Here is a 13640-nt window from a genome sequence, read left to right as displayed (position 1 = left end):
CTCCTATCAACTGTAAGTTGGATGGTCCACCAAACTTACCTAGATAGCTCATGGTTAGTGAATATAAGAAAACCTGGTTTCACTATCATGCCAAGGAGTCCCTTTTTTAGGGGCGTTAGGGGGGTATTGGATGAAGTGCGATTAAAATAGTGTTGGGTGGACAACTCTTTTGCGGGCTATCCACTTAAGGTGACACAGAGTTTTGCTCTCTCTCCTCGTTCTCTCGTCTCTCGCTCTCGTCTTCTCTCTCCTTCCGGTCTCTAGTTGTATGTGGCTATAGGTAGGTACGTGTGAGTAGGGCTTAGGTAGTAGGTAAGTATCATATGATAATTAGTACTAGTATACCGGGCGTAGTTTCGTATTAGCTATATATAGTGTAGGTATAATATGTCGTTCTATATCTGTGGCCATCGTACACTCCTGTGACGTTGCTGTGTTATTGGTGTATTTTCCTTTGCATTGGAAGAATTTTTTTACATGCCTAACTTTTTGGTATGGCATACATTTTAGTAATTTTTTTATGGTCTGTACATGTTTCCATTATCTGACCATGAGTGTAGGTTTGTATTGTGAGTTAGTCCTTTGAGACTATATACTGTAGTACTCGTTCATCTTGTCTATCCAGTTCAGTAGTTTGTAAGAAAAGTTTTGTTGGAAGGATTAATTTTTTCAAAGGATATTTGAACAATTTTGATCTTTGAAAGAAGTGTGTTTGGCGACTACTTTCTTTCATGACCTATGACTTATGCACAACATGGAAAACTCTTCATTCAGTACATAGCACGAGTTACTTTTTTTAAAGTAAGAAAAATAACCTCAAGATCAAGGCATTATTTTTGTTCTTGAACACATGTTGACGAAGAAGCTACCATTTATAATGTGTTTTTAACACTAGAATATTTCCTTGTATCTTCGTGTCTTGTAAAATGAACAACTGACTGATGAAGTATAAACTTGCAAGTCACAACATGACTAACAATTTACACTGATTTCTTCATGTTCTTTATTGAGTGACGAACAATTATAAGATGACAGATTTTATCAGTTGAAATACCATGAAAATGCGTCCTTCAATGGTGCAAGGGAAATAGACAATGATGATAGCTAGATAACATTTTATGGTACGATCACTATTGTCCCACTGAATCACAAATTAGCAATTAATGAAGCATGCAAGCCATGCCCTTGTAATTTGTTGGCCATTTCTCAAATAGCCCAAGTTTCACCTTTCCTTGGAGCCTCCTGATTCAGCATTGGTACTGCTTTTGTAACCATAACATAAATTGGAATCAATATGCGTGACCACAGACTCAACCACCCTTGCTCCATTTCACTTATCATGGTTCAGCTTCTTCAAATCTTCTATTCAACTAAAGATAGTAGCATGCTGTGTAGCCTTACCCCCTAAAATGTGCACATTATGCTTCACAGGAGCAAGTATTTTGAAAATGGAGAAGTGCAGTCATCCTTTCTTGACAAACTTCTGCAGAAGGTTAGTATGAACTTTCACTTAAACGGGGGCTTCTCTATATTAATTCTGATATCTCTAATGATCGTGATTAAGTGCAGTGGGACGACCGACTGCGTAGAGGTTTGTTCCACTATGATATCACAACCTATGAAAGGAAGGTGAGGTTCATTTTTCAGTTATCATTTCCTCCTAATTGTCTTCAGGAAAACGAAGCATAATTACATACGGTTAGCCTTATCTCTTCAGGTCATTCCAGGAGAATATGGTTTTATAACTCAGCTGGTTGAAGGTCGGGACCTCAAGAAAAGACCTACTGAGTTCAGAGTTGACAAGGTTCTCCAACCATTTGACGAAGCAAAATTCAACTTCACGAAAATTGGGCTGGAAGAAGCACTCTTTAGGTTTGAGGGAAGTGAGAACGAGAAGGCCCAATATTTCCATGATTCTCCTATCTCCGAATCAGACCCGCTAAATTTCATTGCAATCAATGTCAGTGCAAACCTTTTCAAGTTTTTATACCTGACAAAGAACGAAAAGAAAATAATATTTTGTTTTCCTATAGGTTAGCCCTATTGGTCATGGCCACGTCCTTTTGATTCCTCGCATAAAAAACTTGTTGCCTCAAAGGATTGATCAAGAGAGCTTCTTGCTTGCTTTCTATCTGTCAAGAGAGGCTGGGAGTCCTTACTTCAAAGTAGGCTATAACAGTCTTGGTGCTTTTGCCACCATCAATCACCTACACTTTCAGGTTACTGAACAATCCAAAGAATATATCTAATTTATTAGTTATTTACCTGAACAATTTTTTTGTGCATATGTACCCCTTAATTCATGAGTATTCCCATATCTCAGTATTTGCAAAACTACCACCCAAATCATCTAACTTAAGAAAACAATATCTTAAAAACAACAGATCATCAACTTTGTTGGATGGGGTGAGTTAAACTTTTGACTATTTTGTAGGTACTTTTACATTGTAGTTGCAAATTAGCCTGTCAAAGTTGATGATTTGTTTGATTTGAGGGATACTCTCTTCTGAAGTTGATGACTGGGAGTAATTCTACAAACACTGAAATTTGGGGTAGTTTTGCAAATGCGCATGATTTGAGGGACATATTAAAAACCCCTTAACTGAAATAAAATTTAACAGTTGATTGTGCGATTTGTGATGAAAACAGGCTTTTTACTTACCAATGCTGTTACCAGCAGAGAAGGCTATTACTGATACCGTAACGACATTAGGGAATGGAGTGAGAGTCCTGCGACTTGTAAACTATCCTGTAAAAGGCATCGCTTTCGAATGTGGTGATAATAGTAGCATACAAGACTTAGCAGCTACTATCTCCAATGCTTGTATTTACTTGCAAGATAACAACCATCCTTACAATGTTCTCATCTCTGATTTGGGAAAGCGAGTTTTCCTCTTCCTTCAGGTTGTTTCGGATTAAGCATTTTTGCAATATACCCCTTAAATCATGAGTATTTGCCAAAATACCCCCAAATTATCAACTTTGGAAAATAACATCTCCCAAATCAACAAATTATCAACTTTGTTGGAATATTTTATATTTTGAAAATGGAGAAGTGCAGTCATCCTTTCTTGACAAACTTCTGCAGAAGGTTAGTATGAACTTTCACTTAAACGGGGGCTTCTCTATATTAATTCTGATATCTCTAATGATCGTGATTAAGTGCAGTGGGACGACCGACTGCGTAGAGGTTTGTTCCACTATGATATCACAACCTATGAAAGGAAGGTGAGGTTCATTTTTCAGTTATCATTTCCTCCTAATTGTCTTCAGGAAAACGAAGCATAATTACATACGGTTAGCCTTATCTCTTCAGGTCATTCCAGGAGAATATGGTTTTATAACTCAGCTGGTTGAAGGTCGGGACCTCAAGAAAAGACCTACTGAGTTCAGAGTTGACAAGGTTCTCCAACCATTTGACGAAGCAAAATTCAACTTCACGAAAATTGGGCTGGAAGAAGCACTCTTTAGGTTTGAGGGAAGTGAGAACGAGAAGGCCCAATATTTCCATGATTCTCCTATCTCCGAATCAGACCCGCTAAATTTCATTGCAATCAATGTCAGTGCAAACCTTTTCAAGTTTTTATACCTGACAAAGAACGAAAAGAAAATAATATTTTGTTTTCCTATAGGTTAGCCCTATTGGTCATGGCCACGTCCTTTTGATTCCTCGCATAAAAAACTTGTTGCCTCAAAGGATTGATCAAGAGAGCTTCTTGCTTGCTTTCTATCTGTCAAGAGAGGCTGGGAGTCCTTACTTCAAAGTAGGCTATAACAGTCTTGGTGCTTTTGCCACCATCAATCACCTACACTTTCAGGTTACTGAACAATCCAAAGAATATATCTAATTTATTAGTTATTTACCTGAACAATTTTTTTGTGCATATGTACCCCTTAATTCATGAGTATTCCCATATCTCAGTATTTGCAAAACTACCACCCAAATCATCTAACTTAAGAAAACAATATCTTAAAAACAACAGATCATCAACTTTGTTGGATGGGGTGAGTTAAACTTTTGACTATTTTGTAGGTACTTTTACATTGTAGTTGCAAATTAGCCTGTCAAAGTTGATGATTTGTTTGATTTGAGGGATACTCTCTTCTGAAGTTGATGACTGGGAGTAATTCTACAAACACTGAAATTTGGGGTAGTTTTGCAAATGCGCATGATTTGAGGGACATATTAAAAACCCCTTAACTGAAATAAAATTTAACAGTTGATTGTGCGATTTGTGATGAAAACAGGCTTTTTACTTACCAATGCTGTTACCAGCAGAGAAGGCTATTACTGATACCGTAACGACATTAGGGAATGGAGTGAGAGTCCTGCGACTTGTAAACTATCCTGTAAAAGGCATCGCTTTCGAATGTGGTGATAATAGTAGCATACAAGACTTAGCAGCTACTATCTCCAATGCTTGTATTTACTTGCAAGATAACAACCATCCTTACAATGTTCTCATCTCTGATTTGGGAAAGCGAGTTTTCCTCTTCCTTCAGGTTGTTTCGGATTAAGCATTTTTGCAATATACCCCTTAAATCATGAGTATTTGCCAAAATACCCCCAAATTATCAACTTTGGAAAATAACATCTCCCAAATCAACAAATTATCAACTTTGTTGGAATATTTTAAGTATTTGACTATTTTTGAAATTTTCGCATTGCAGCTATGAATTAGCCTATCAAATTGATTTGTTAAATGAGGGGGCATTTTTTTTCCCCCATAGTTGATGATTTGGGATAGTTTTGCAAATACTGTGAGTTAGAAGGTAGTTTTGCAAACATACATGATTAAAGGGGTATATATAAGATTTTTTTTTTTCATTATTGATATCATTTTCCATATCTAGATTGTAATCTTAATCTTATATTTGTTTGAGTTATGAATAGAATTATGCCGAGAAACGATCTCGAGGGGAGGTGAGCCAAGAGATTATGGATAACCAAGTGAACCCAGCTGTATGGGAATTAAGTGGTTATATGGTGTTGAAGAGGAGGGAAGACTACGGCAAGGCAACTGAAGAGAGTATGTTGGGCTTCTTGTCTCTAGTATCCTTATCTGAGGAGAAGTACCGAGAGCTACAGGAAAATATCTTGAATGCCCTATTTCAAGGGAAAATTTGATAGAAAGTAGACTCATAACATGTGAAAGTTCACAATGTGGTGATAATTTGTGTCCTTTGTTTCTTCTTTTTTCCTCCTTTGTGATTATGTTCCTTCTTTGTACTGTGCATTAATGGAACTAGTGTGTGTATGTAATTGTTTTATTATTATTATTGCAAATAAGGATGGAAATCTCATGAGAGACTTGAGCCTGCTACTATTACCTGGTTGTAAAAGTATAGAGTTCATATCCCCAACTCCATGGATATAAACTGAACAGCAGTAGTTCCTGCATATTTTTTATATGACCATCCACGCCCCATATTTATAGGATACAAAATCAATTCTAGAACGTGGATTTGAAATTTCAACAAAAGCTGCATCATATCGAGCAATATTAACTGCCCTATTTGCCTCTCCATCATCTCCTACAAACAGTTCCCTCTGTCTTCTTCATTTGCCTTTGCTTCATCGGCAATCATCCTTCTAGTTCTCCGAGTAAGAGCCCTTCTTGTGCGATCAATGATAAATGAATGACCAAACCAAAATTAAGAGAAATGATTAGTATGTCCCAAAATTACAAGAGCATGTCTACTTTTTTTCCTGGTAGATGCACATTGGTCCTTTATTTCCAAACTGCCCGAACTAACAAAGATATCCATTCAATCTTATGTTCAGGTGGAATAACATCAAATCTCCAATGTGTCCAAAGATCAGTTAACGATGAGATATCTCCCGACAGAGCAAATTTATGCAAAGTTGATCTCCACAAAGATTTAACATAAGGACATTATATGAGATGGTGATCATAAGAACATATAGGATCAATATTTACGTTTTTCATGATCAATCTTTCTTTTGTATTTAACTTCCTCGATCTAAGGCAAGCAAATATATTTACCATCAAAGGAACAGGGGATTTCTAAAATGTCTAAATGTGCATATTTAGTACCACCATCGATCAAAAATTGATAATGGGAGCGCGACTGAAAACTTCTATGAGCTCCCCAATCCCTACTCTCTGTTATCAGGAACAAGATCCAAGGGCAACACATCAATTAGCCTTCTTAATTACCAAAACTACAGCACACAGAACCCAGTTAACTGTCTAACAAATTGTATTCTCCAACATCTATGCACCCCCACCTGAAGTTGATGAGAAGAAATAGTGGCCCAAGGATCAGAAGCAAGAGCAAAATGATTGGGAAACATTATGGAAAGAAGAAAATCTCTAGCGCAGCTATCCTTCTAGAACAATGTTTTAATGCCTACACGTGCTTGGGCCTTAGAGCTACACGAAAAGCTATATCTTAAAAAGACAATACTTCTCCAAAGTGGAGAAACAAGCTTCTTATGACATTTGGGATTTAGAAAGTCAAAATCAATATAATACTTACGTTTAATAATAAGTTTCCAGAGAATCTCATCATTGTTCAGCCACTTCCAAAGCCATTCCCCAAGCAAGGAGAAGTTCATAACATTAATATTTAAAACCCGCAATCCTCCTTACCATTTTCGCTTACGAAGTTCACCCCACTTGACTAAATTAGAAACATTTTTAATCTCATCAGAACGCATCCAAAAAAATCTTCTTCTATTCTTATCTATCCCGTCACAAACCCACTTAGGTAACAGAAAATAAGACATCCAAGATGTTGGTAAAGAGGACACAAAAAGTTAATCAGTGTTAATCTTCCACCTCTAGATTGGTCTTTTCCATTCCAAGTAGTCAGTCTTTTCTCAAAACGTCACCAATTCGCTTTCTAAAATTTTCCAGACCTCATAAGGACACTAAGTATGTAAAATAGGAAATGATCCTTCTAGATAGTTCATTCACTAGTAGAAAACAGGGTATTGGTGACGGGAAAATCCGTCACCAATACTCCAAAATCCGTCACCAATACACATTGGTGACGGGGACGGATCCGTCGCTAATAAATCCGTCGCCAATAAGCATTGGCGACGGGGTCCCCCGTTGCCAATGCTTATTGGCGACGGACAACTATTGGCGACGAATTTCTTTGGCAACGGATGGTTTCCGTCGCCAATGCGCATTGGCGACGGGGTGATCCGTCGCCAATGTTTAAAACATTGGCAACGGGGTTTTTCCCGTCACCAATGTTTTAAACATTGGCGACGGATCACCCCGTCGCCAATGCGCATTGGCGACGGAAAATCCGTCACCAATGTTTAAAACATTAGCGACGGGTTTTTTTTCGTCGCGAATGTTTTAAGCATTGGCGACGAGAAAAACCCCGTCGCCAATGTGCATTGACGACGGAAAATCCGTCGCCAATGTATATATTTATGCAAATAATAATAATTTTCTGGTAGCCTCCCTATAGCCTGTATCAACATCAATCCAATGACAATATTTAACAATATATCATAAAATCAACCATGATATACATTCACATTCCAAATGAATACTCATCCAATTTCATCCGTCAATCCACAATATCGAACAATACTCATCATATAATCACAATCACAATACATCTCGCATGCTCAAATAATATTCATTCACTACGCAATAAAATCACAAATATATTACATATAGGTAAAATTCAAAAGTCATAATATGTCTTCACACAATTGAAAACTACATAAATATAAGAACAAGTCTCACTCACTCCCCGTCATCGTCGTTGTTGGCATCCTTGTTATCAACGTCGTCTGCATTAGAACGTCTTATCGTACTGCTGCTCCCTACGGGAGTACCTCCTCTAACCTGAAAAGATTATCACTCCACATAAGATATATATATATATATATCAAAAATATCATAATAAATACATATATATCACGTCATATATACCTCTCCACCACCATGAACTTCATGCTCGTCAAACGCCAACTTAAAGATAGCTATGAATATCGACTCGGGAAGAATCTCATTCAACGACGGACAATCATTGAGGCGCTGCACAACAATAATAAATAACATATCCATGAAGATAAATTCAACAGAGAATTCAATAAACATTTAACCAAGAAGCTCATTGTGTTTTGATTATCAAACATTAAAGTAAGGACCAAGTAAAAGAAGTGTAAACGTGAATGGCATAAGAACTGCAATGGATGGAGGAGTTGTGTTAAACAAGTAAAAGAACTTAAAATGTGTATCAACTTGGCTATGGCCTGTCCTAAAAAATAAAAAACATACCTACTGCCCCTGATCCTGGGCTCTGAGCAGCTATGTAAGCAAACCCAACATCTGGAAACAACCCAATTCCATTTTCTGGCATGGCTAGAAGAGTTTTCAGGACAGCTATTTATTTCTTAAAAACCATCGCGTTAACTCTCAAGGAATCTTAGGGCTTTTCTAAAGCAATAAAAACCCACTAATTATTTTCATGCTCTATCTGGACAGATTGCATATTCATACAATAAAGAATAAACATATAAGCAACTAGTTCTAAAAAATTCAGGTGAAATGTTCGGCAATTCAAGCTATGGATTTCATTAGAAGTTATGATTTTGATGTGTGGCCTCATTTTAGACTAGAAGCATAGTTTTATTATGCTGCAAAATAATACCCCAGAAAGGCACAAGAAAGTGGAACAAAAACCAAATATAGACCATTGAGACCTGTCAAGGGGTGAGTTGGATTTTCCAAGGTATGGCCTATGGAATTAAAATTTTAAAAAACAGCAGCAAGAATAATAATAAAAGAAAAATAGAAATAAAACAACAGCAGCGGCAGCGAGTAATAAAACAAAACTTAGACATAAATCAAAAACCTTCATGTGCATTTGCACTCAAAGAGAAACAAATCTATCAGAACTACATCACCATTTACCAATTACAAATTTTCATACCCATCCAAGACTGTTTTTTACAGCTTCATAATTATTCCCCCAGAACGAGTTATGTAATTAATATAACAGAAGTTCACAACAGTTATAAACACCTCTAAGGAAAAGAAATAACAGAATCGGTTAACAAAAGCTTAATAATAAAATATTCAAATAGTAATGCACAATTTTACTGATTTCTGAGCATATGGAAAACTGAAAATAATTGTTCCTATGCATATTCAGTTCGGACAGAATTTCCCAAGATTTACAGTAGCAAGACCATGAACAATCAACTTGTGATTAAAACAAAGCTCATGATCTAGAAGATTAATCTGATGAGAATTTATAATATAAAGATAGATATGAATACAGACCTAGTTCATAATAGAAATCACCAATCCCCAGTAGCTAGAGGATCCACTCCAACTTTAGCACACATCTCGTGAAACTGTGATCTAAAAGTAGGATTTTTACGAATGTCATTCTGCAACAAAATAAACTATTTAATCAAGGCCGTCCCCTCGTGATCCTCTATCGACACCTTCAAAAATAAGAAATCTTTCAAAAAGAACTCAAATTCTAAACCCTAGAACATCTGAAAAGAACGATAAATGGAAATTCTTATCAGATCTTGGTCGTCGGCGGCGAGAGAGGTTGTGATCTAGGTGGCGATAGGTGACAACGGTGGTGCGGAGATCAAAATTGGGGACGGGCGGGGGCAGGTTTGCTTGGTCGTCGAGGTTCTGGTGACGAGCGGGGCGTCGGTGCTCGAGACGGCGGCGCCGCTGAGGGGGCTGGGGCTGGAGGTGAGGGACACGGTGGTGGTGATCGACAGGGAGCAGGGAGGGAGGGAGAATCAATCTAGCTGGGGAGGGGATAAGGAATGGGAGGGCGACGGAGGAGAAGGGGAGGGAGGTCAGGGAGTTCTTTAAAATCGGTAATTTGTTTTGAGTGAAAAATTTAGGGGGAATTCTCCCGCCAATTTTTTAGGCCTAAAAACATCTTTTTATATATTTATTAATAAGAAGTTTACAATTAGTTTGAAATAACATATCGTCGCATACCTTACTCAACGTTTCTTCCATTAGTCATAATAAAATAAGAGTGTGTTTGGTAACCAAAATATTTTTTTTGTGTTTTTTTTAAAAAACATCATACCATGGTATTTATTTTTCAAACGTATTTTCAAAACACCATTTTTTTGACCAAAAATTGTACAGACAAATCCACAAACAAAACCCACTTGATCACAGACACATAGTATAATCACGAACGACGCCGAGATCAAATCACAGCGTGATGCCCTAATGCTACGGAATCACAGCAATGAAGCCCTAAATTTCGATCACAAATGACGCCAGATCGAATCACAGTGTGATGCCCTAATTCTATGGAATCACAACAATGAATAAATTTCGATCAAAGTGAGTTGTGACCTGAACAGCACAGTGAGCGGGGACGACAGGGGTGGAAGCGAGGGCGGCGGATGAAGTCGAGGCTGACAGGGTTTCTGGGGTGGTGGAGGTGGTGGTTGTTGAGGGGGGACTTGAGGCGGAGGTGGTGGTTGTCGAGGGGAGACTTGAGGCGGAGGAAGGCCACCAAACACCAAAAACCAACCAAAATCAATGCACAAATACCAAACACCAATTTTAACGTGGTTCGGCAATTGCCTACGTCCACAGGGTAAGAAGGGGATGGATTTTTCACTAATAGAGAAGAAGAGTACAAATTGATATTACAAATCACTCGAAGGAACAAACTAATCTCACCAACAACCCTCTTAATCTCTCCAAATAAACCCTAATCAAATAACTTAGAAAATACCTCTTTTCTGTGCTCCAAATATCCTAAACTCTAGCCACCAAAAATCCTAGAACGTGTATTGGTATTTATACAAACAGGAAACCAACATATGGGCCTGACCCGCTACGCGGTCGACCGCGATTAAACGATAGAGACAGAAAATGTCCTACAGGGTCTGGCGGTCGATCGTGGCGGTCGACCGCGCCAACTCCAGACTCCTACCAAAGTATGTGCACGTTCTCAGTCGACCGGCCTTGCGCCGCGGTCGACCACGCAGCTTCCAAAGTGACTCATGCGCTCTTCTAACACCTGTTCTTCACCAAATTGCTCACGGTTTCTTCAGCTCTTGGGAGTTCTTGGGGGTTTATAGGTTTTATAGAACTTATTTGGTTTTGTTTAATCTTGACAAAAAGAGAGAAAAAGTGATAATTGACAAAAAGAGAAAAAGAAGATCTGCATCTAAAGCTTGGAAAATGTTTAATATTGTTACATCGCCGAAGGTAACCATGGGACGAAAAACACGTTAAGACACGTGAATAATAGTAAGAAAGCTACTGGAAAGGATATTGAGGATTTATCTAACTCAAAAGATTCTATAATGAGTTATTCAAGATTTAGTTTTGACCGAAATAAGTTTAGAGAGCTCTTAGTCTAGGCCATCATTATGCACGATTTGCCATTTCAGTTTGTTGAGTATGAAGGTATTTGAGCAATCTTCTGACATCTTTGTGAGGATCTAAAACACATATCAAGAAATATTTTTAAAGTCGATGTTCTTAAAATCTATGGAAGAGAGAAAAGTAGGTTAAAAGAAGCTTTTGAATCGATTCCGGGTAGAATTGGCTTGACTTTCGATTTGTAGACATTAATAGCAACCGGCGGATATACTTGTCTCACGTCACACTATATTGATCATGAATGAAAATTATAAAATAAGATAAGTTTCAGCTAATTATGTTTAATATGTGCAATAATACAACATTGGAGATCTAATATTTTTATGCTTTGTTTATATTTAGGAATTCGACTCGTTTGAAAGTCAAGAAATAATACAATAGCTTAGCAGGATAGGAGAAGCTAAATAAACTACTAGATCCATCTAACCCCCCTGCACCAATTAACGTTAGCCATTTGGATCTCTAATCTCTATGAAAACACTACAAGCTACGATAAATGAGCTATTCGGGTTATACGAGTCGGGTCTGATCGGGTAGCATTAAACAGTGAGTTTGGGTCACACATATATGGATCAGATCCGTCCCCAATTTTTTTATGATGGACACATTGGCATTGACAACGGATGGCATCCGTCACCAATAAGTATTGGTGACGGAAAAACATTGGCGACGGATTCGATCCATCGCCAATAAGTATTAGCGATGTATTAGAATCCGTCGCCAATAAGTATTGGCGATGGAACATTAGCGACGGATCAAATCCATCGCCAATACTTATTGGCGACGGATCTAATCCATCACCAATACTTATTGGCGACGGATCAAATCCGTCGCCAATAAGTATTAGCGACGGAACATTGGACGTCGTTAATGTTTCGTCGCCAATGTTTGTATTGGCGACGGATTTCAAATCCGTCGCCAATGCCCCGTCGCCAATGCTCAGTTTTCTACTAGTGATTGAAACTGCAACTTGATGTTATAACTGAGGACTGTCTTAAGGAACATTCACATAACTTTTTATAAAAATTAATCTTCAACCCTAAAGCTAATTTATATCCATATAGTAACTGTGACATTCCCACGTGAGTTTGACAGTGACCTTTCCAAGAGAAAGGTTTAGTCCCACATCAGTGGGTGAAGGGAAAATTAAGGCTTTATATAGTGAAGCTAAATACTCAAGTGTAACATCGGCTAGTCGATTTTGACAGTGGTTTGAGCCAAACAGCGCGTTACACTTGGTGGGTCCTATGGTTTGCATGCACCAACGAGCTGTTTGGTGTGAAAGTTAACATCTTCATTGATGTATTCATTACAACTTCAGTCATTACAATGAAAACAAAAAGATAGTTTTTTTATAAGACTCTTACAATGAAAACGAAAAATTACAACTCTCGTCAAAACAAACACAATGGACGTTTATTACTCGCTGTTTGTGTGGGATCTTTGTCTGTGCCGGGGTTTATCCATGAACCACCAAGGGATCAGCTCAAAGTACAGATTTCGTTGACTCGCGAAGGAGTCAAGAAACCAAAGCAATTATCTCGACAACAGCGAGATAACCACTCTTCTCGAGATCACAGCAACGGTGCGATCTTAAGGGAAGAACTGGGCTGCAGATCTGTCGAACTCTCATTCTTTATGCCGAAGAATTCACTGAGATCTCCTACTCCTCTCTAAAATTCGTGGTTCTTCAGTCTCTAATTCAGCAGGGCTTCGCCAAGGCTCGAGAATTCCAGATCTGTGCAAATGAAGGCCCTAGAGTTGTATTTATAGGCTTCGGGAGCTCTGTTTTCGGATAAGATTAACTGATTACCTCTTATCTTCAGTTCTAACCACTTTACCACGTTCTAGGATAGCTTTAGATCAGTTAGAACAAAATCCAGATGGTTAACGGGCGAAACAGCTTCGAAACAACATTTTTTAGGCTGGGAGACACACGAAGTGTCTCGGCCTTGGCCGAGACACTTGAAGTGTCTCGGCCTTGGCCGAGACACTTGAAGTGTCTCCGCTAAGGCCCGGGCACTGTCCAGGCGCGTCTCGGTCATTTTTGCTGTATTTTCCTCGTTCGATCTCGGAACTATGTGATACAAAGTGCGTAGGAAAGCCAAAGAAGAGCTCTACAATCTCCCATGGGTAAATCATACATTGGGTGAATGAGAGATGAGGTACATTTCGTCTTTTGTGAGCGAAACATAACTCCCGATCGGATCGTATCTTCATTATTCTATTGTTCTGTTGTTTCATACGGTTTGT

The 13640-nt window shown here is 38.3% G+C and overlaps 1 protein-coding gene and 1 long non-coding RNA gene across 2 annotated transcripts in view; one reads left to right on the top strand and one right to left on the bottom strand.

The window, feature by feature from the left end:
• LOC109846243 (GDP-L-galactose phosphorylase 2-like) overlaps positions 1 to 5309 on the top strand; it is a 15682-nt gene extending 10373 nt beyond the window's left edge. Inside the window, exons 6-11 of the mRNA XM_020415466.1 lie at positions 1432 to 1492; positions 1570 to 1629; positions 1718 to 1960; positions 2034 to 2219; positions 2650 to 2904; positions 4895 to 5309. Of these exons, the coding sequence (XP_020271055.1) occupies positions 1432 to 1492; positions 1570 to 1629; positions 1718 to 1960; positions 2034 to 2219; positions 2650 to 2904; positions 4895 to 5128 (1039 nt within the window). The 3' untranslated portion in view covers positions 5129 to 5309. The remainder of the gene's footprint in view (positions 1 to 1431; positions 1493 to 1569; positions 1630 to 1717; positions 1961 to 2033; positions 2220 to 2649; positions 2905 to 4894) is intronic.
• LOC109846382 lies at positions 7528 to 9396 on the bottom strand. Its single transcript, XR_002248473.1, has 3 exons — positions 9282 to 9396; positions 7926 to 8030; positions 7528 to 7838 (listed from the first exon to the last, which is right to left on the bottom strand). It is a non-coding gene; the product is annotated as an uncharacterized LOC109846382 (long non-coding RNA).

The sequence above is a fragment of the Asparagus officinalis genome, chromosome 6 (assembly GCF_001876935.1).
Source record: "Asparagus officinalis chromosome 6, Aspof.V1, whole genome shotgun sequence".
Lineage (NCBI taxonomy): Eukaryota > Viridiplantae > Streptophyta > Magnoliopsida > Asparagales > Asparagaceae > Asparagus > Asparagus officinalis.
The sequence above is the reverse complement of the archived record's forward strand: the minus strand, read 5'-3'. Positions and strand labels throughout refer to the sequence as shown.